The following is a 22,974-nucleotide window of genomic DNA, read 5'->3' as shown; positions in this document are numbered from 1 at the left end:
CCACCCAGCCCCTCCCCACCCTCCCCTCCCCACTCAGCCCCACCCTCCCCACCCACCCTCCCCACCCAGCCCCTCCCCTTCCCACCCAGCCCCTCCCCACCCAGCCCCTCCCCTTCCCACCCAGCCCCTCCCCTTCCCATCCAGCCCCTCCCCACCCTCCCCTCTCCACCCAGCCCCTCCCCTTCCCACCCAGCCCCTCCCCTTCCCATCCAGCCCCTCCCCACCCTCCCCTCCCAGCCCCTCCCCACCCTCCCCTCTCCACCCAGCCCCACCCCTCCCATTTTTGGGATGCACAACGGACGGACACAATAATCCCCTGTGAGCTGGCGGTGTCACCTGGAGGCTCCTCCCAGTATTATGTAAATTACAGGGATAATTTATGTTAAACAAATATGTTAATTATAATCGCGGGGCGTGTCGCGAGATGCGCATGCGCGGTGTGTTCCCCGGTAGCTCGACGGGGAAGTGCTGGCGACTGCTTCGGGTTGGCAGCGATAGAATCGGTTTCGTCTTTTAGAAAAAAAAAAGAAGCTAAACATTTATTAATTTCTTTTTTTATCCTCTCGTTACGTTGGTGAAAAGGAGGGGGGGGAGGTATGTGTAACAATTGAGAGAGAGAGACGAAGGCGACGAAACCGACATAAAAAAACAAATGTTGACAACACTACCGGTACAATGACATAAGGTGCGGCGAGGAAGCGCAACAAGGTACGATAAAAACGAGCCACGACCACCACGTGAAATGTCTCCACGAATCCGTCCGCTTTTGGCGGTTTTTAGTTGGGTTCGTGTTGAGTAATGTGAGGCGACCTCGAGCTGTAGAAGAGCTTGCCGTGTGGCGCGTGTGTGTAGGGGGGGGGGAGCGGTGGTGCAGCGGTTAGCGCGCCCGGCATCCTCCCGGGGTTCGATTGCCGCTCACGGCCAACACCGGTGACGATTATCTGAACCGGTCCTGGGCCTCCTCCTCCCCCACCCCCCCCTAGATCGACACAGCCTCAAACGAGTACCTGCTGCGGTGTGTAAACATCGCTACCGGGGGAGACAAAGGCGGCCGGGCGTGGTTTGCTGGTCAACCGACCCCCTCTCGTGTAACCGTGGCAGCCTTCATAGGTGCTCGCTAACACCACTCGCCCCCCCCCCCCCGCAGTGTGACATCGCGTTCACGTGTAGGATACCGAGTGTGCGGGGGCAATTTGTCCCCGTCGTGTTCGACATTTGGGACGTGCGTGTTGTGTTCGTCGAGTCGCTCTATATATTTATATGCAGTATGTCCCCCCTCCGCCTTTTTTCTTATAATTCGTGAAGACTGGTTGCCCACCTTGCAGGTTGGTTCGTTAGCGAAGGGAGGAGGAGCGGGGTTTTGGGAGGTTTTTATTGTTGTTGACAGAGGACAACAGCGCCATCTGAAGAGGGCGTCACGCCGGGCTGGCTGTGGAAGGACGAGGCTCTTAGAACGAGGGCCCCCAACTCACTCCAACGCGAACCCCGAGGACCAAGGGAACGGAGAACAACCTCTGCTTTATCAACAGGGATAAGCCAGACCTGACGAGGAGACTGGCAACACGGATACGCAACTGCAGAGAACAGCAGGAGCTGCCCGAAGATAAGAGGTACGGCGGAGAGACATCCTTCCCTATATTGGTACTCATCGAAATTATCTTTGCCTCTTCCGAATGGCAATATGTTCGCGAGCTAAAACGCCGATGTCTATGTAATGCTGGCCACGACGAGAGGGCTTCAGGAGAGCGTTTGTGTGGTTTTCTCATCAAAACGTTTATAAACTATTGCCCCACGCTACCTGATTGCTGTGCAAATGCTGGCTGGCTGGTTGGAAAATTGCCTGAAATGGATGGCTTTGCTGTGGTCCTATTAATGTGCTCGTGGAGTCGTGGGGTCGTTTGGTAATACTGCATGTGACTACAATGTTTGACTGCGTGGTGATTGTTTACTGCGGTTGTGGAGTCGCAGATTGGTTTTGCGGCTGGCTAGCCCGGCAGATGATGGCTGCTGGTTCTTTGACCATGCACCCACATTATTTTTTATCGGTTTTGGTTGGCTGAAAAGTTATCAAGACCAATATGTTTGTTTTTTAACCAACGAGCCACCTAAACATGCAGTTTGGACATTTAGTCTGACGACATGTTTGGTAAGCGAATTATGTTTGACAATGTGAAATATTGCATGTAATTCTAGAAATCTTGCACTGGGCTGTACTGTATTGATTATGATCTGTGATTTTAGATCTGTGTCATACACATAATAATGACACTTTGAAATGTAAAATACCATCTGGCTAGGATGTGAAGGTAGCATGAAAAGGACATCTTGTGATCAAATCGCCATGAATACATCTGATCTCATCAGATCTCGGAAGCTAAGCAGGTTTCAGTCTGGATAGTGCTTGGATGGACCACCATCATGCATGCATACGATGCTCCGAACGTCTATGATCTCCCCCTTCAACTTGCATTAACCAGCGGGGTGAAGTATGGTCAAAATACTCCCATGACACTGCATGGATAAGCCCACATCTAGCAATGGATTTTAAAAAAGGGATTCAAAGCATATGTACGTTGTAGTACTGTACATTGTAAAATAAAAATCTATTTAGCTTTTATTTGATTACGTTGGTTGAAATGTATAATTACTCTTTATATGATGTCCTGCTTAATTGTGTCTTATTAGACTAGTATTCCCACTGGATATCAAAATGTTCTGTGAGATATGTCAAGAATTGTATATGTGAAACCTAGGTAAATATCTTTCACGTGAAACGTGCTGGACAAAGAATGTGGAAGTACTGGAATGAAAAAAAAGGCTTTCACTAAATTGCAATATTCACTGTTTTTTTATCACCTTGTGCATTAATTAATCAGTGTTCATTTGTGCCTGTCTGAGATGTAGCTGGCTTGGTTAATGTCGTAGCAACCTGGTAACCTGTTAAATGTTAGCTGTTCTCCGATTATTAGCGGCGTTGCCTGGGTATGTGAAAATGAGCAAGGGAGAGGGGATGTGGTCAGTGCGTCTCGAAATACATTTCCATTTGATAAAGAGTAAATTGGGACATTTGGTTGCATTTGTGTTTCTCCCCTAAACCAAAAAAATACGAACAGTGTACGCAGTAGATGTTTTGGAGTGTCACTGCTGTGTGCACTGCCTAGCTACTGCAGTCATTGAAAACTATCCAATAAAAACATTACATTTGTTTTAAATGAGTTCATTCCCAACCCTAGTAACACATTATTTTTTACATTCTAACGGGTTTTATTATATTGTGAACCACACAATATAATTTTCAATTAAGTGGTACATGTAGCTGCAAGAAAAAAATACTATTATGAGATTAGGTTGTGAATTCATTGCCTTGTTTATACTCTGTAGCTGTTTTTGTTGTCCTTCCCACGCACCTATTAGCACGGTTGGCTACATACAGTACATTGCGATATAAATTCAACATACATCTCAAAAGGATTTATCCAACCTGTTTTATGCTGAAAATTTGACATTGGATTTGCATGAAATTGTGCAGACTCTTTCCTTTTTAATTCCTTATGATTTATTTTCACATTCTTAATAGATGTTTTGTAATCTTTTTTTATGTATGTGTAACGTCAAATTGATTTACGTCCGTGGGTTCAATACAGGAAACCTTTCAAAGAAATTACAATGTCACGTCTAGTATGTCAATGTTTGGCAAACCCCAATGAATAAATGTAAGTTAGAGCCTTGTTTTTTAATTCACTGCTTGATGAGGGCTTCTCTACACCTTGCGGGTCATAGGGGTTATTTGAGTGTACTTTACCAAGTTGGTCAGTGTGGGTTGTTGAGGCGAGATGTGGGTTGTTGAAGTGAGCATATGTAGAAGCATGCCTGAAGTTACTGTCTTGGTGATTTCAAATTTTTAAAACATACTTAGACTAAATTAAAAGAAAAATGAAGTCAAAAGGTCATCACTGCCACTGTTGCTGATGCCATTGCCACCTCACTTTTTGCTTCCTTTTGCAAGATTTGACAGCTTCTGTAAAGTTGACACGTGACCTACAAGGTTATCGTAATGTCCTGCCAGCTTGGTTTAGGTTTTTGTTTTATCACCGATCTCTGGGTACCACTCCAAATCCAATGTTGGTAACCTACCTTCATCCTGCACATGTGTCCCAACCATTGCAAGCCTTACTTCATGTCTTCCAAATTTATATTCTAAACTTCTAAGCCACTCCCTCCTATTCTGCCTTGAATGTTCTACAATTTATTGCATGGACTTGTATTTAGTTCAGCTGACAGACCTTGTCAATATGCTCTAAAATTTACAGCATCCTCGGGCAGAGGCTCTGCTTGAAACAAGTGGTCTGTAAAAGTACTTTCTACTTCAGTAGAATTGTAACATGAACTGTTTTTCATAACAGTTTTAGTATGCGATGTATGTGGTCATATTAACGCCAGGTTGGACGTAATAGAGTGACAAAAGAAGTTAAATCTCATTGCGTGCATTTTTTTCATGTTACCCGAGTGGTCAGCTAATGAATTGCATGCTGTTCGTACGCGTATGGCTCCCGCATGTAACCATGGAATAGGGGAGTGGTTGGTGACGTTGGTTGCGGCAGAACTTTTGGCACTGAACAGTACTTTTTTACTTGATGTATCATGCAGTATGCCCGCTGCCAAAGAACCATTTGGGTGTGCATATAAAACAATTTACCTCCCGTGGTTCAGTATTTAAAGTATAAGAAGGGCACTGCGTCTCCATTTTAAGCCAGCTGGCCACTTTTGGGTGTGGCATGTACACGCCATTTATATTTTCAGACTGTCTCGTTTTCAAAGAAAGGAAGAAGCATTGTTGCTTTAAAGCTGCCATTTAACTGAAAGCACCTGTAGTCTGAATTCTTCAAGGTTACCTTCATGTTATAGCCATATGGTATGTTCCTCCGCCTTGACCACAAACTGAGTAAATGAAACCACGTTCCTTATTTATATACTAAATGATTGTGAGGGCTTTAATCTTTTGTTCTTGTTATGGCTGTGGGTTTTGAAGTGCCATGCTTTGTTATGGATAATGCCAGTCACCACTTGGATACGTTTAAGGAGGCAGCGATATTAACTCAGAATGACTGAGACCCTTGAACAGGCACTCGGACCTGCTCAAGGGCACACGTGGCCACATTCAGACCCATGCGGTGGCTTGTGTAGACATACCGAAATAGTGAGAAATACAAACATGGACACAACAAACGTTGACATTCAGGAACAAGCAAGGTCAAACATGCTGGGAAAACGTATTTATGCTAAATGAGGGATTAAAAAATTAATGACAAGGTTTGAAATATCAGTTACATAACTCTGATGCATCATTGGACTCTTAATATAATCTGTGTAGGATTTATTTTGGTCAGATCAAAATTGTTCAATAAATTGGCCACAATTTTCTGCTCAAACCAAGGTCCTTTTTTGTTATGAGAATTATGTTCTCTACATAGATTTGTAAGCTAAGTTACTAATCACCGAATTGTGTGGTATTGGCTATTTCAATGCAGCCATGTCACACTGTCAGTGCTTACTGAAGCATTTGGTGGTTCCATAGAGCATTAAAGCCGGAGACAAGCCCGCGTCTAAATGATTGTAGTCGTTTGTACAAACGTTTTTGGGGACAATAATTAGTGTAACCAATCTGTAATTTTCTGTTAAGATTTGTGTGCTTTTCAACTCATAGAAGTAGTTTGTTTAGATTTGAAAAAAAAAACACATTGCCCACAGCTAGAGATGTCACACTGTTAAATGGGCCTGGTTAACGGATTGTTTTCATTGGATACAGAAGTGGTATGAATGACTTCCTGGAGTCTTGAGACTGAACTCTCAGGTGGGAAAAGGTACTTGTGACATCTCTCTGATGGCACAGAGGCAATGAATAAAACTTACAGTATGTGAAAGAATAGCGACACACTGCTTTACATCTACTTAAGTAGATTGATAATAATGGAAATAAAATCTTTGATATTGTATCATATTCGATTTATCTTTGACCATGGCAGCTTGTAGTATGAACAAAAAATGCACTTTGCTTTACGTGGTGAAATGTATTGCCACCAAGTATATCTCTAGTCTTCTACACCATGCATTTCCATTTGCCTTTACAAGACCTTGGAAACTATACCTGTGTGACATATCTTATATGTTTTGTGTAAATAAATGCAAACAACTATGAAAAGCCCTTAACTCTACTCTTAACATTTTGATTTACAGGAAATTAATCTGCCCAAGTGATGAGCATTTCCCCGCTCGTTCGCCTCTCCTAAAGTCCTCATCGCATCATGGCAGAAGACGACAAAACGGCCATCTTGTCTGAGGATGAGCTGGATAAAAAACACCGCTACATTCTCACTGAGCCAGCCAATGGGGTCACGCCGAGTGCAACTGAGGAATCACAGGAGAACTCCTCCACAGAAGACGAGCCCGACTGGATTGAGCGACGATGCATAAAGATAAACGATGACCTCCTCATCTCTAAGGCCTTCTATTTCTTCTTCTACTCGGCCTACGGTTCACTGTTTCCATTGCTGCCTGTCTATTACAAGCAATTGGGCATTAATGCCAGCCAGAGCGGACTACTAGTGGGAATTCGTTATTTCATTGAGTTCTGCAGCGCACCCCTGTGGGGGGCTCTGGCTGATCGCTTTCAAAAGGGGAAACACCTCTTACTTTTCTCCCTGCTTTGCTGGATTGGGTTTAGCTTGGGAATTGGCTTTGTACATCCGGCTACGCCACACTGTACCCTCAAAGAACTCTCCTTACCTAATGGGACGACAACCACTATAACCACAACTTTACCAACATCTTCGTTCTCCTTTCCACCTACAAATTCCACGGGGCATTTAAGAAGGAAGCGTGAATTGGCAACAACAAATAACGTTCAAGAATCCTTTGCATTAAAATCAACCCCTCCAACTAAAATTTCCTTTTTTTCCATTGGTTATGCGCATCCATTAAGCAAGCAAGCACCTTCAACCACTATTGGCTTTGTGAGCAATGTTAAATTATTCGGAGTGAATGGTAGTTCTTTACCGAACACCACTGGGCCTCAGACAACAGGAACCACGCCAAAAACCACAGTCGATCCCACCAAGTACATGATTGTATACGACCAATTGGAGCTTCGCACCATCTTCTTGCTGCTGCTGGTACTCGTGCTCATCGGAGAGTTCTTTAGCGCACCCGCCATCACCATCGTGGACACAGTCACCCTGCTTTACCTGGGACGCAACCGTGACCGTTACGGGCGGCAGCGCATGTGGGGTTCACTTGGCTGGGGCGCGTGCATGCTATCAATCGGCCTCCTTATCGACTATACAGACGTGGATATGACTGGCTGGGTGGAGGCTCCATGCCTCCCCCCAGAGTACCACAACTACCAGATCGCCTTCATCGCATTTGGAGTCACCATGACAGTGGCCCTGGTGGTGGCAACACAGTTTCACTTTGACTACAAAAGGTGTGTATCTGACATGAAATAGCAAATGTATGCTTATCTTTAAAGAAACAGTGTGGCTAATTATGCATATCACAACAAGTTTGAACAGACCAGATGTTAGGGTTTGGGTGGGGGGTCAATAATGTTGCCTTTTTCATGAAAATGGACAACAATTTCACATTCATCTCATTCATATTAGTGTAAACTAACATTTGTATAGATTGTATTCGCAATAACTATTCTGTTAAATGCGGAAAATATTCTGCAGATCATCCGCTAAATTATTTCCTTGCCAGTAATAATTATAATGGGTGGAGCAGTGATGCAGTGGTTACCATACTGTGCTTATGCAACCCAGTGATGCCCTGGCCATGGTTCACACCAGTGACAAGTGGCCTCTGAACTGGTCCCGGCTGACCCTCCACCCGTTCACTAACCCACACGAACCAGCATGCTAAAGTGTGGCCGGCCAACCAACCCCCATGACTCACAACATGGGGAGGTTTTCATCCAAAGTATATTTTAAAGGGGATGAAAATATGATACTTATGAAAAACATGCATATGATAATTATAACAATAACTGTGGTGGAGATCCCGAGAATGATTGATAGCAAAACTTGACCCCTGCAGGTTCTCGCGAGAGGCAATTGAGGAGACGGAGTCAATCGAGATCCCGCACGTGGAGCCTGTCGACAGCACCGCACGTGAACGCCGCACCAGCAGCAGCACCACCACGGTGTCAAGCACGTCCGCCATCACGGCAGCTGTGCCCATTCCCGACGACAGCGGGGGCAAGCCCGAGCCAAAGAAGTACCGCTACGGGCACCTAGTGAAACTGCTGTGCAATGTGCGCTACGGCTCGGTGCTGTACGTCACGTGGTTCATGGGCTTTGGCTACGGGTTCGTCTTCACATTCCTCTTCTGGCACCTGGGTGACCTGGGCGGCACCCCAACCCTCTTTGGGGTGTGCTCCGTGCTCGACCACCTCTCTGAGCTGACCGCCTACTTCTTCAGCCACCGCCTCATCGCCCTCATTGGGCACGTACGGTAATGCTACTGTGCGTAGATTTTTGCGGTTGTACTGTACAGCTCTCCGATGCATTTTCAGGTAGTGTCGCTTGTTGTTCGGCTTGATATGCGATCTCTTAAGTTTTTAATGAATATTTCAGCACATGGAGCAAAATCCCATATCATAATGCCTAAACATGCCGAACATCACGTGGTACAACCTGAACACGTCAGAGTTGTATTCTGTAATATGTCTAATCTACATTCTTGCAGCATCGGCTGGGCCCCTAATAATTAACCCCCTTCTCCCACCTCTGCAATTAGAGATTGCTATTCAATAAAAAAAAAATCTAGAATTTTTTATATTGAGTTATATTGTAGCACTTTTTAGTGGCTGCATGGGTCGAGTGACATAAGTACAGTACATATGTAGTGAGCGACTTCTGAGACACGTCGTGTTGAAGGCTTCTTATTTATTAAGAGCACACTGGGTGATACATTTATGTAACACAGCTTCACATAGCCGACCCTAACACACAACCCCGTCGTCGGCGTCCAACTACGCAGCTGCCCGACTAGCGTAGTGACGGCGACGGTGAGAGGCTTGCAGGAGATCAGCCATGTGGTCGGATGACGTAGAGAGATGACGGCGAGCAGCGACGCAGCCAGGACCCGGGATCAGGTGCTGGTTTGGTCCCCCTTATATGTTTCACCGTGTTATAGAGAGAGCCCTTTGTAAGTTTAAGCCGGTGTCACGAGATATCTGACCTACCCACAACATGAGTCCCTTGAACCTACGAGTCACCTATAAATCAATCCATTTATAATAATAATTTACAGGCCTTTGTCAAGATTTGCCCAGACTGTTAGTCAATGGGATTGTTTGAACTTGCTTCACCGTGCTAATCAGAGTAGGGTGGTGAAGGGGGGGGGGGGCAGGACCAGTTCAGATATCACTTTGCACTGCTGTTAGCCAAAGCCAGGAATTGAACTCACGTGGTTGGGTTTAGAGTGCAGAGCGCTAATAACTGTGACAGCAGTCCTCCACAGGCAACATATGAATATAAAATAATCTATTATCACACGCACTTGTTGATGCACGTATTGTCAGTGTAAGGATTGATTTGAAATCAATAATTGCATGGATCATTATACCTTTTAGTACTTGCTATTATTTACTATCATGTTTGTTTTAACTGATCAATTTATTTAGAAACGGAGGGGCTTGTTGAAATACAATGTCTTGTAGCCTGGGGAAGTTATCTCTTGTCTGAAGTATAAACTTATTTTTTTACCATTTTAATGCAGTTTAAATGAAGAATCTGGTAAAAAAATAATAACATACTCTTTGGTTCTATTCGGTAAAGTCACGTAGGTAAAAAATTAAAACAACAAAAATCACGACGTTTCGGCCACAACACAAGCGGCCTTCATCAGGTGAAGGGACCAACCTGTCCAGCGGACAGTTTGGCCGAAACGTCGTGATTTTTGTTTTAATTTTTTTTACCTACGTGACTTTACCGAATAGAACCAAAGAGTATGGATCCTTGCAGTCACGAAAGCGTCAAATCTAAAAAAAAAAATTGTCAGAGTATATTAAGTAGCTTGCTGTTTTTATTTATTTTACTTGTTCTTCTCAGCTGTCAACTTATTGAAAACATGCATCCCGATCTCTTGTCTCTTCTCTCAGTTTTTGTTATCTCTTAAGTCAGTAACTATCACTGGCAGACAGAATATAATGAGGAAACAATTGGATATTCTGGGGGGCATAATCGATTTGTTTTTTTTACTTTGGTCCCATGTTATATGCAGTTTAAGCAACCTTCTATGAACTACATTTGACCAAAGTATCAATCGAGATTTATATTTTTACAAATAAAAGTCAAGGTTTTTCGTGGCAGTATATTTAGACTCGCAGTGCATCTTGTCGAAGATGTAATTGAACATTTTACATTGCATATGTAACACGCACAGAAGCACGCTCACTTATTCTATGAGCAGGTATCTTGTTAAATGACCATTGTCGGGTTTCATCGTGAGCATATGTGGCTTAAAGATGAGTCATTGTTACATGTCATAAAAGCTGTTGTATGGCTGATGCATTGAGAGCTTGTTTTCATTCATTGTTCATGGTGACATTGGCATTCATTGCCTGTGACTGTCGGGGCAAATAGCCCGTGTCCTGTACCTCACACATGGAATCTTACCAAAATATAAAGTGCAACTTATTCCTTATTTTTGACTCTAGGATAACACATTCAATACTTAATAATGATATAATAATTGACTTAAAGCTTTCGTGACTGCAGGAATTCATATTATTGGGTTTTTTTTCGGTAAAGTCACGTAGATAGGTTCAAAGAAAATAACAAAAAAGAACAAAAACACTACGACGTTTTGATCGCAACACAAGCAATCGTCATCAGGAGAAAAGATAGCCGGAAAGCTGCTGAGGCAGGCTGTTTTAAAGGTTTGAAATGGGCGTAGCCCAAGGGTCATAAGCGAAGTGGGCGAAACTAGTGATGTTAAAGTGAGAAATTTGCATGTCAATGTAAGATCGGAGAGCTACCTCCACGACGACGAAGCTGCGGCGGTGATTGATCTCAAGTGCAGTGACTTGATGGTCATAACCGTTAAACAATTAATGTACGAAAAATCACATTACATTTGTTTTTTGTGCTTAATGTGGCTAATTTCCTACTCTGGTCATGAAACATTAATTTGGCTGTATTGGAGTAAACATCACTCTCAATGGCAGGGTGTGTGGAAAAGTGCTGCTCCTTAATGTCACTTGAAGGGAACTCAGAAGTAGGTCTGTGATATCAACATCCATGGGTCTTTCTCTTAACACTTTTGAGGTTCTGCTCCAGACCAAAATGGATTGTTTGTCTCATGGGGCGAGGCCAGTCGGAGCACAATCAGGATAAAATTGGCGGGGGAAAGTAAAAAAAAGTGTGATTGCTACTTACCTCTCTCTCGCCTCTGTTCACTCAGAGTCCTGTATCTGGGGCTGGCCTGCAACACAGCTCGATACCTCTACATCTCATACCTGGTCAACCCGTGGTATGTCTTGCCCATGGAAATCCTGCAGGGTAAGTGTGTCCTGTCAGAGTGCACGGTCAGCATGGAATTTGTTTGCATGCAAGGTGCTTTGAAAATGTCTCAGTTGCTCACTGTTTATTGGCAAATTACCATTCACTTGGGGAATTCCAATAATATTTTACAATAAAATCACTAGTAAGTATATTGTTGACCGGTAAATATTACATTAAATGTTAAATTGCAGCTTGTTGATGTGGACTCCAGAAACAATACAGCAGGGGGTTATGTCCTTGGGAATGGCTTCTATTTGGCTCTTTTCCAGTTTTTTTTTTTTAAACGGTGTATTACCTCCTGTGACATGGATTAAAAAAATGTATAAATAAGGAAAATGGAACCAGACTGAAAAATGTGCAGGGAAGCATTGAGAGGTGCACGGTTGTGCTTACATTGGGAGAAACGTGGATTAGAGAACATACGCAAGATAGAGACATCATAAGACAAGTATTGGGCTTGTGTGGGAAACGCCGCTCAAATATATGGTGGCCGGTAGGTGAGATTAACTATACGGTGGTAGCCAGAGGGACCACTCAAGTGGGCATCAGCTGTGGAGATGGAGCAATAAAATTGGTGCATGTGCAGGTGCTAGATGGATTATTGAATGTCAGGACTGAGAGAAGGCCACGAGGTGGGAGGCCTTTATTCCAGCAGTGGATTGATCATCGTTGATGATGACACGAACCTGGTTTGGCCTTGAGACTGAAAATGCATTATTTAAGGTGAATAACAACAAGCTTGGTGTCGATCATGTGCACTCAATTTACATGAGACAGACAGCCTCAGTTATTGTACAGTCCACTGGGTGTGATCTGTTGATGCATCTGCTAATAGGAAATGACATGGTGTACAGTGTACATTGCGCAGGGTGGTTCTCTGCCTGCAATGTCTGCGTCATTCAGTTTGCTTGTATTCATTCCATAAATAAACACACCCACTCCTTGTTGTTCGTCATGCACCCAGTGGCTTATCTACAGCACAGACAGGGAAGGAAACACTCATTTGAGAAATGGTGCAAATACGATTAAAATTCAGTGTTGTGGGAGAAATACATTGCATGCAGATTTTGACATCTTTAAGTGATTTGTTCTGGCGCTTGGAGTAGTATAGCTCAGTGATTAGCACACTGGGCTATGAGCTCTGCGACCCGAGTTCAAATTGAGGAAATGTCTTTACATCATCAGTGAATAATATATGAACTGGTCCTGGAACTCTTCTTCATCAATCCACAGTGACCAGTGTGGTAGTCAAAAAAATCCAGAAGTGGATTGACTAAGAGCTCACTGCTATGTTGTGTTGTGCTGTGTTTATCCCATTCGCTATACATGTACGTGATAGATTATTCACGATTTGGTAAGGTGGCATTTTGTGACTTCGCTGGCAAGCTTCTCAAGAAGGAATTTTCAGTGTTCAGTGGAAGCCATCATCAATTTAGGACATGGCAGTTAGCCAAGCCATGAAAGATTAATCAGTTTTTTAGTCTTACAAAAAATCAAGCAGTTGTTTTTCACATTTCCAGATTGTTAGCTGAAGAGCACAGTGCTGACAGCAAATGAAAGCGCCTGCCTGCATTTATGGTAAAATCAGATGAGCTGATAGTGCACAAGTTAATCTTTCCCCACTTAGGATATATATAGTCCTGAGAGAAAGCCACCTGTCATGAATGGTGGCATGGACAGCGACATACAGGTGTTTTGCACTTACATTCACGCGCGTGTTTGCCAGCCGCGTGTGTACGCTTAACGGCCGTGTTTGCGTGTGTCCAGGTGTGACGCACGCGGCCATTTGGGCGGCCTGCATCTCTTACCTTAGTGCGGCGGTGCCACCCTCGCTGCGAACGTCGGCACAGGGCATCCTGCAGGGCCTGCACCTGGGTCTCGGCCGAGGCTGTGGGGCCATGCTGGGCGGGGTCATGGTCAACTACTTTGGTACTGGCCAACTCGCCGCTGATGATCAGAGAAAACACCACGTCCTTATGCACTAACTCAAGTTTGAATTCTCTATCTTGTTTTATTTTTGCTAGTGTTACTGAAATAATTATAGTAAATGTGTTTACAATGAGAACTACAATTTTACTGTTGTTATGGCAGCATTCAGCAATGAGTAGCAATTTTAGTTTAGATCTTCAGGTCAATCCATTATCATGTCAAAGTGTCTCCATTCTTGAACTTTTGGGTTGGGTGGTACTCACTGCCACTGGTGACCCTGAGGCAGTAGCAAAGATTCCACATGACTAATTTTATTGTGGGGGTACGGTCACTTCACACACCACACACACTGTTGACATTTCCACAGTGAGCTGTAGTTTGAGCGACCGACCTGCCATATCGTTGATTGGCCATGTGCTGCAAATATGGGCTAACCTGCAGTGCAATTAAACATTTAACTATCTTACTTACTGACAACCACATAGAGCTAGAACATGGGTGCACTGAGTGTATTGGTTCAATGGAAATACGATTATCATCAGCAACTTAAACTTGAATAATTGCCATTCATTAGCCATACGGAATCAGCATAAACAGGCATGATTAATCCACTGCTTGATGAGGGCCTCCTAAAGTTGTCATTTATCACGGTTCTTGCACCTACACATAAGCTGATTTCATCGCTGTACAGGGTATATGTTCTCTTGGGCATGTTCTCTCCTTTGACTGCCACTTCAACATTGGTCTTCGCCACCAGCCATCGTCACTGCTAACCATGTGTCATGTCCAAGCTGACATGACTTAAGCCAGGCTATGTTATTGTAATATGCATTTTTTTTTAAATTGGGTTTGGGGAAATGAATGCACTCGTCTTACATCGCTGCTGTTTTAATGTGGGGAATCATGTGAGAGTGCTTCAGAGCAGTGGCGTGGCCATGGGTGATGATTACATGGTGCATGTCCACGCGTGCAGGGGCTGCGGAGACATTCCGTGGGATCGGCATGGCCTCCCTTGTGACGCTGCTTCTCTTTGCCCTCATCCAGTGGCTTCTTGGGCCTGAGGAACTTCAAAGTGAGTGCCGAACTTCGTGTTGTTCCAAAATGTAATGCTCCAAAATGCTTACTTTGTTGGTTTTCTGGTTGTGCTTTATAGCTCTTTGATGTGTTTATGGGTTGTACCACATGTTTGGTGTGGTGTCCGACTTTTCAATTCAATGCTGAATTCAGTCCCAGAAGAAGCTCCCAGCATTTTGGAGCAGAACGTCAGACATTGTGCTGAAGGACATACTGTACAAGCAGAAAACATATGGGAAAACCTCCAAAATTGTATTTGTTATTTTAACAACTAAGATATATGTAGCTAATGTAATCGAAAAAAAACCAGCTGCTATAGCATAACGAGAATGTACTAAGGTATTATTTTATCTCCTTTATGATGCCACTGCAGCGACGACGACGCTCGTAGCTCAGCCAGATCCCCTAGGGGCGCCGATCGCCACCATTCAGGTGCTGGTATCGCACGAGGAGTCTGATGGCCAGCGTGAGCGACGTCCGCTGCGAAGCCGCAAAACTAAACACCAGGAGGAGCAGGAGGACCCGGGACGGCCGGCATGGGGAGTGGGCAACTCCTCGCCATGGGTGTCCCTCACCTACACACTAATGCAGCTCAAGGAAGCTCTCAAACTGAGGAGGGAGCAGAAGATGATGAAGGCAGCAGCAGCTGCGGAGGTAATAAAACCGTTACCGCCGAGCAAATGAGCATCTTGTGTGTGTGGTTTGTTGGCTCGCTTGGCATCAGAATTCGCAGTCAACCCAAATACGTTGCATTTCTGTATTTTGCATATCATGAGCCAATATGATATGTAAGTTGATAAAGCTTTTAATATTATTAAATAGTGACAGCTGATATTGGCGTTTCTCTTAATGCATGTTTTAAAAAAAAAATGACAATTCCATTTGTGATTATTTTAAAGGTACTTAATTTACAATCGATCGTGTTTTAGGGTAAATGCGAAATTGGAGGGGGGGGGGCGGTCTGGGGCACCAGGGGCACCAGTGGTCTTGATAAGGCTGAGAACCCCTGCCATGAACGATTAGTCGTTTGTTTAGTGTATACTGAGCAAGTACAAGTTATAATCCTTTCTATCAGAAGCAGGCACAGCCTGGCGAGAAAACCCATCCATCCTCGGGTTACCAAGCAGGCGGCGGGCATCCCACGGAGACCAAGCCAGAGGGGCCAACGTCGGAACACGGGCATCCAGATGGGCAACAGGAGAAGCCAGCCGATGGCACTGCGACATCCGTACCCACCGAGCCAGGCCACGTGCCATCTGAAGACGAACCAGGGTGGCAGTGAGCGCAGCATCCGGAAGAACGTTGGTGATGAGAAGAAAGGAAGGGTTTAGCAATGGTGGTGAGTGGGTGTGTGCTTGCTTTTTCTCCCCCACCCACCTACCCCAACAATCCTCATAGTTGATACCTGTCGGCCCAAGCACTGCCTGCAAACAAAACCTGTTTTTGTGTTCTCTGGATGCGTCTCAGAAAGACGTCGGGTAGCTTTTGTCTTTCTCACCTGCAGCTGGTTGTACTGAAGCTAGTCCGAATGGAAATGTTCAGTGTAAGAAAAGGTAATTGGATTGCTTTTACAGTTTGGAAAGTGGTTTGAATGCTTGCGGTACCTGTTTAACTCTCTGAAGGCTTTGTAGATATTCTTAAGTGTGGTTTACTGTATAAATTTTATTCTGTGTCAAACTGTCCAATAGCATAACTAGAATTATATTAAATTTGCTGGAAGTAAGATCTCGTGTAAATCTGGACATTTCTTCCATAAATATGACCATATGAAAAACTCAAACTCATAATCCACCTCTGTTATCAGGTACACTGATGGCCTCTGGAAGTGTTTTTAAGAGTGTCATGGTGCAGACTTGAGAAGGCATACGGCATTAGAGTATTTTACTGTTGTTCTGTGTTCAGTGTTGAAGCATTCGCATAGTTTGTGCTGGCCATTATCATCAACTAATATACGAATATAAACAGTTAAGTCCCCAAGCTTGCGGCAGATGTTTTCCCTTGGAAACCCAACGCTTGGTACATATTTTACATTAAACACATATTGCAGTTCTTGTATAATCTAAGGCATTCAAAGCCCCCTAACTAAATGCTTGCACGTTTTAAACTTTCTGAATGCTATGGATTTTATTTTATATACCAAAGGTTATCGTGTAGTTAATGTGATTGCAAATTGAATATTCAATCCTGTCATTGATTTGGCTCATTCCAATGAAGTTACAGTCCAGTGAGAAATACATTTGCGCAAATTGCTTGGATGCTTAGCTGCAATTTAATCTCAGGCCCCCTTTTTTGAGCACATTTATTTATGAAACTGTCTTACTTTCTACTCATATTTTGAGTTTAATGAAAAATGATCATCCCTATGATTTGTAAAATATGCCTCTTAAGTTAAATACAGAATGATAAGCAGGTCAGTTTCTTGCAGTCAGATTTGAGGATGAGCAGTCTTAACACTTGGGTTTATGGATTTAACACGTATTTGTGCAGTTATTTTTATTTGGTAAACGATTTCACCATCCATTATTTAAAGAGGTAGCAGTTGTTGAAGCACTCATGGTAGGTAGAATGAAAGATGGTGCTTTATATACGGTGTGTGTGTTTTGTAATTTTCATTGGCTTCTCATACTCATTTGGTGGAACTCATTGTAATGGGATTAGTAGCCAAGTGCACACATTCTTGCAGAGAAGTTCTGTGGACCAGGACTTCATGTCACGAGCTGCCATGAATACCATGCTTGCAGTGAGATTGTTTACTAATGTCTCCGGGAACAAAATGGGACCTATTTAAAATATACAAAACATGGAAATTGTAGTTTAGTTTTTTCCCTATTAGCTGCACCTAATGTGCAAATACGAAAGTTGTCCGCTATGTTTTGTGAATCAAACTGAGTTATGAAAACAGAGGTGGTAGCAAGCTTGGTTTGTTAAGTTGAATTTCTGCCTGCACCTGTGTACACACAAATGGGATACAATGTATATCATTACTGTCCCCTAAAGTGCATTGCTCAACGCTATATTCCTCTTCACGTGTCAGGGAATTAGTTACAGGCTCGTATTTTGCTACCCTCTAGAGGTGTGGTGATGCACCCGACTAATTGAATACTGCAATAAGGTGTGACGATGTGTATTGAATCTGATGTTTAAGAATATTATTTTAAATACCGAAACCTTGTCATAAGGGGTTCACATCGCTGGCCTACAGCCCCTTGTGGCTTTAGCATTAGCCACGTTATCAGAATATTATTTAATAAAATTGTGAAAAGCGTATACATATTTGTACCTTAACTACCCTTATACTTTACTGTACAAATTTGGCCAAAGGGCATGTTCAATATTCTCGAAAAGGCATCGTTCTTGCAGTTCAACTTTCAAGAAGTAAATCAGGCAAGATGTTCAAACAGCTATACACAAAAGGGACTCAATTCTTGACGAAATGTTATTTATCTGCAACAATTTGGAGGAAAGGGGGGCTTATTTTTAGGGTTTACATTGCATGCACGTGTGTGTTTTATGGGACCATTTTAGGATTGAGTGTGACCTGCAAAATTCACAAATGTGTGTTTATAGAGTTTTATTTACAGGAGATTCATATTTTGACACGTGTCTTAAAGAGAGAAGATTGTGTTTTTCCCACTCATGCTGAATTAATTTTGCTTGATGCACGCATACAGTAGTTGTATATTGTTATTCACACAGACATCCGATAGGATGTGTCCAGGATTTATTAACTTGACCGAATGTTATTCAAGCCCAAAAGTTTGGTATCATTTCTTGTGATTGGCATATTAAAAATGTGCACAATATTCTATAAAGTCAGATATGCCATGAAAATGTTGCAGGGGTCATAGACATTGTATTACCAATACTTAATCCCAATGAGACTACATTCCTCTGTTTATAGATACGTTTTCTTTAGAGGATCCATGAGAATCGTTTATAAATTGAGGGTGCAGTCTGCCCACTCTTTCCTATTATGCAACATGAAATGTCATTGTGCAAAGCACTGCTGGTTTTCTTACTGCAGAGCTCACAGTTTTGAATGTTAATGTTACACAGGGATATATTATTTTAATTTGATAATTTCATCCTTGCATATTTCCACTTAAAACACTTTTAATAAGCAACTTTAAATACTGGCGACTTACTCGACTTGAGTTTCATTAGAGTTCAACATTGGCCTCATTATCAAACACGCGTTTTGGACTGTTTACCGAATTGAAGTGGCATTCAGGTTAATTTTTGGAAATAGTTTTACGTGTTTTTGTGGAGTTGGGTTCATGCTTTAGTTATAGTGTAAATTGTTTGCTGTGTGAGAATCAAACTTTGCATTACAGATTGTTGAGCATGAATGGGTAAAGTGCCAGTGAACCTAACGTCATTGAGATCAGCGTTTACTTTGGCATACACTTTTTAAAGTGCATCCTTTACAGATTTTCACGCTTTTTTCTCAGATGAACCATTTCAACAACTGCAACACCCCAACGTGCTGCATGTCGCTCGTTATATGTATATATACTTTCACGTTCAGCTATAAAAAAAGCCTGATTTTCACAACGTCCGTTGTACCGTGGGACAGGGTTAAGATGAAGGTTCGCTATATGCCACTCGTGTGCAGCGAGGGTTGTTTCAATGGACGCCTCAGAATTGCAAGCGTTTTTTGCAGATGCACTTTTAAGTTTCCAATGCCTTCATCCATGTTCGTGGACGAAGTTTGTACATTTTATTTTTCGTGTGGTTGGGCTGCTGGTCGTCGTGTGCTTTGTAAATGACACAGCGTTAGTAGAGATCCACAGTGAATATTAATAATTGATATACCAAACAATTGCACTGTATAGTACAGTCGGGAAATGTTTTGCAGAATTGCTAGGAAAGAGGGTAATGTATTTTTGTGTCGAGGAACTTTTGCATTATTAAACGTCCATGTAACTGCTTAATGTATGGCAACTATTAGACACCGAAACCTGCTTTGAATGTACACCGCTCATTGTCCCTTAAATATCTATTCAACAAGGTGGTACAAATTACACACAACACCGTGCACTCAATGGGCTTGACACTCCGTGGGAGTTCCGTGCCTGAAGCCATTTGCCTCTTCACATTTGAATCTCAGTTCAATGTCGAGTCTCTTGCCACTGGCCAAATTGCAAATGTGGCCTGCACAAAATAATTTTAAATGTCATGCACATGCATTGAGGCTTTGCGGAATTGTGAATTCTAAAATATCCCTTGAGTTGCGAAGACGGTAATTAGTGTGCTCCAGCAAAGCAATATAAAGGGGGAAAAAACGTGACAATCCTAATGAACAGCGTTTGTGCTGCTGCTGAGAGCCACTTGCTTCAAAAATGAAAAATGTGCAGCACGTCACACTTTTGCAATTGGCACTTAAGCATGTATTGATACGGGATACAACCAAAGATTTGAATTTTGTTTGTCATAACGGAAGCAGTGGCATACGTTCCGAGTAAATGTATATGCTACCTATGGACTATAAATTGTAATGTCACTGTTAAAATGCATACCTGTAAGGTTTAATGTGGTTCATGTTGTTGGTTATTGGTTTAACATGTTGGTTCAGTGGCATTGGGATGTACTAGAATTAGTAGTTCGTTTAGGAATATGTAACTACTGTATGTGATGGTGTGAGCACTCCACTAGCTGGTAAGTGGTGGACTTTGCAGTTAATCAAATGGCAGGCAGCTTAACAATCCGTGTAAAGGGAACACTGCGAATACAACGTATAAGCATTCAACACGGCAGTGTTGCCCATGCTCAGAGTTACTCTGCGAGGCACATTTAAAAGCACGCGAGTGGTGGTCATGACCATCTTTTTATTTTACTCTCGCCAAAGTCCACCCGTGCGCGTCGCCTTACTTAAACGATCCGAAGCTATGTCAGTGTAAGGAGAGAAAAGAGCGATATTTTTAGACTCCAGACACAAACCCACGCGTTCAACTCCCATCGCTCTGCATGAACCCACGTGCATTCAATCACACACCTGAAGCCGTTTAAATGAGCTGTGGGTCGTGGGGGGGGGGATGACATCTGACGTATGGTTACCAATTTGTTGTGCAGTAAACGTTAAAACGCGTTCGTGTAATGGTTATAACCACCAATTTTAAGTGTGCTTTATAAGCGATTCATTCCACATGTGGCGCCAATTGTCGCTCAGCCGTCAAAACACAATTATTCTGCCTTCTATGTGCATATGTCGGTGCGTGACTGTACAGCTTACGATGTAAAAAAACACACATTGTGGTTACGCGATGATAAACAGGAATAAAAGTATATATCTATTGCAACATTCGCGCGATCGTTTAAATGTATTTATTTTTGGGGGCCCTAATCCTAACAGTTGGTGGTGTGGTTGTATGGCCACACATCATCATCGGGAGCGGAATATTGGTGGTGACGGACGTGGTGAGTTGTGGTCCTACGCTGCCCCCGTGTGGATGATGTCCACATGGGGGAAGGCTTGTGTTCCAGTTGAATACAATACAGGGGTTTTTTGTTTGGGTGATATTGCGTCAATATATAAATGTGTCGTTAAACCCGCCACCACCCGACACAGCCAATTAGTAAGGATTGTCACGTAAACAGAACGTGGCCAATTCGTTACGAGTACAGAACAAGCCACAACATTTACAATCTTGAGTTTGGCGTTTCGCCAGTAATTACAACTAGCTTCATCAGGTCGACAGATTTGTGGAGAAGTCCACCTGTTTCGCTCCTTAAATAGAGGCGTAGATGTTGCCTTATTCTAACCTTTATTCACAGGCCTTGCAAGCAGTGGCGGGTTCTTTGACCATACTTCACCTAATGGTCAGTGAGATACGGTGTGGGGGGGGGCATAGCAGTTGAAATGCAACCTCGCGATAATTAATGGGTGACCGCATAAATAACATTCGTTTTCAGGAATGAACAATAACATAATCTGTTCCACCCCCCCCCCCCCCCCCCTTATACCAACGCAGTTTCATTGTCCAATGTTGCCAGCCTGCACGTACTTGTGTGGCTGGTGGGTTTTCTCGTCAGCTACAGAAAGTGCTTGCATTTGTTAATGTTCCATTTTTAAAACGTATGGATACCCCTCGTATAGACTTCAGCTTATCCCGCATGACAGGTGTCCCTTCAAATCCCATAAAATGTTATCGAGTACAGTACTGTACTGCATTAACCGGTCAGACGGCTAAGCGGAAGTGCGGGCGACATTCGAACAAGTTGCGAGTTCGAATACTGACTGGGGGGTTGACTCAGCCCATCACCCCTTCGGGGTCGATAGAATTGCTACCACTTTGCGGGGAAATCAAGTGGTTGTCCCCTAAATAGAGACTCGCCCACGCCATTATAATAGAAATATCACCGTTAAACTAGTTGGCTTCTTCTTTCGTATGGCATTGTGAAAAGCAACAGCTTTTATTTTTTCTTAATGTTGTAATTACTGGCGAAACGTCGTACTCAGAATGTAAATGTTGTGGCTTTGATCTCCAACACACCGGTGTGCTGTACTAGTAACGAATTGGCATGTTCTATTTACGTGGTGGGGGGTTTGACACATTTATGCGTTTTAACACAAAAAACCCCGTATTCTGGCGTCCCTTAGAGGTCTCAGTTTTACCATGAATAACCATTTACTAAGTGTCGCTGAATATCATTCGCTCTAAGGAATCCATACTACCATAAACTACATGCAATGCTCTTCTTTGGTTCTTTCGGTAAAGTCACGTAGAATGAGAATAAAATAATAAAATAAAATTATTCTCACGACGTTTCGGCCACAACACAAGTAGCCTTCATCGGTGCAAGAATATGCAATGCCTTTACTTTCAGTGTCGTAAAACAGAAACGCAACTAAACATTTACAATTCTAAGCTTACATTTTGATTTAAAGCTTTCGTTATTGCAGGGATTCATATTCTTGGTTCTTTCGGTAAAGTCACGTAGAAGGGAAACATTAAAATAATAAAAATATAAAACAATAACATCACGTTTCGACTGCAACACAAGCAATCATCATCATCAGGTGTGAAAACCACAGCAATAATTTTTTTTTCAAATTTTCTTGCTGTGGTTTTCACACCTGATGATGATTGCTTGTGTTGCAGTCGAAACGTCGTGAGAATTGTATTGTTTTATATTTTTATTATTTTATTGTTTCCCTTCTACCTGACTTTACCGAAAGAACCAAGAATATAATTCTAAGCTTGTAAAAACCATCACAGTGTAATCTTGAATGAATTAATGCATCGTGCCGTTTGTAAGAAAACACCCGTTACAAACGGTATTCTCACAAATATGCAAAACCATAAATTTAGTGCAAAGGGAACCGGCAAAATTGTATTTATTGTATTCATACGCTGGAAAATTGTGATAACTTCCAAATTATAGCTCGTCTATATTTAAAAAAAAA

General features: G+C 42.9%; 1 protein-coding gene across 5 annotated transcripts; it reads left to right on the top strand.

Moving 5' to 3' along the window:
- The first annotated feature begins 390 nt into the window (after positions 1–390).
- Positions 391–20,866, top strand: MFSD6 (major facilitator superfamily domain containing 6). 5 transcript variants are annotated; one of them, XM_032962796.2, is made up of 10 exons: positions 391–708; positions 984–1,110; positions 1,530–1,610; positions 6,235–7,480; positions 8,092–8,508; positions 11,464–11,561; positions 13,332–13,493; positions 14,467–14,565; positions 14,941–15,221; positions 15,643–20,866. In XM_032962796.2, the coding sequence occupies exons 4-10, from the start codon at positions 6,303–6,305 to the stop codon at positions 15,847–15,849; spliced, it is 2,442 nt and encodes an 813-aa protein (XP_032818687.2). In that variant the 5' UTR covers positions 391–708; positions 984–1,110; positions 1,530–1,610; positions 6,235–6,302; the 3' UTR covers positions 15,850–20,866. The 5 variants fall into 5 exon arrangements, with proteins under 5 accessions (XP_032818687.2, XP_032818670.2, XP_032818679.2 ...); XM_032962779.2 differs by having other exon boundaries at positions 1,388–1,610; XM_032962788.2 differs by lacking the exon at positions 984–1,110.
- The last annotated feature ends 2,108 nt before the right edge of the window (positions 20,867–22,974 follow it).

Source organism: Petromyzon marinus, chromosome 2, assembly GCF_048934315.1.
Source record: "Petromyzon marinus isolate PM22_M1 ecotype Great Lakes invasive population chromosome 2, UKy_Petmar_22M1.pri1.0, whole genome shotgun sequence".
Taxonomy (NCBI): domain Eukaryota; kingdom Metazoa; phylum Chordata; class Hyperoartia; order Petromyzontiformes; family Petromyzontidae; genus Petromyzon; species Petromyzon marinus.
Note: the sequence above shows the minus strand (reverse complement) of the source record. Positions and strands in the feature narration are given on the sequence as shown.

Bases quoted from the DNA above. Each gene is read 5' to 3' on its own strand.
- MFSD6 (XM_032962788.2), top strand. From the start codon at position 6,303: ATGGCAGAAGACGACAAAACGGCCATCTTGTCTGAGGATGAGCTGGAT. The intron at 11,562-13,331 runs GTAAGTGTGTCC...GCGTGTGTCCAG, and splicing joins GCCCATGGAAATCCTGCAGG to GTGTGACGCACGCGGCCATT. The intron at 15,222-15,642 runs GTAATAAAACCG...CCTTTCTATCAG, and splicing joins AGGCAGCAGCAGCTGCGGAG to AAGCAGGCACAGCCTGGCGA.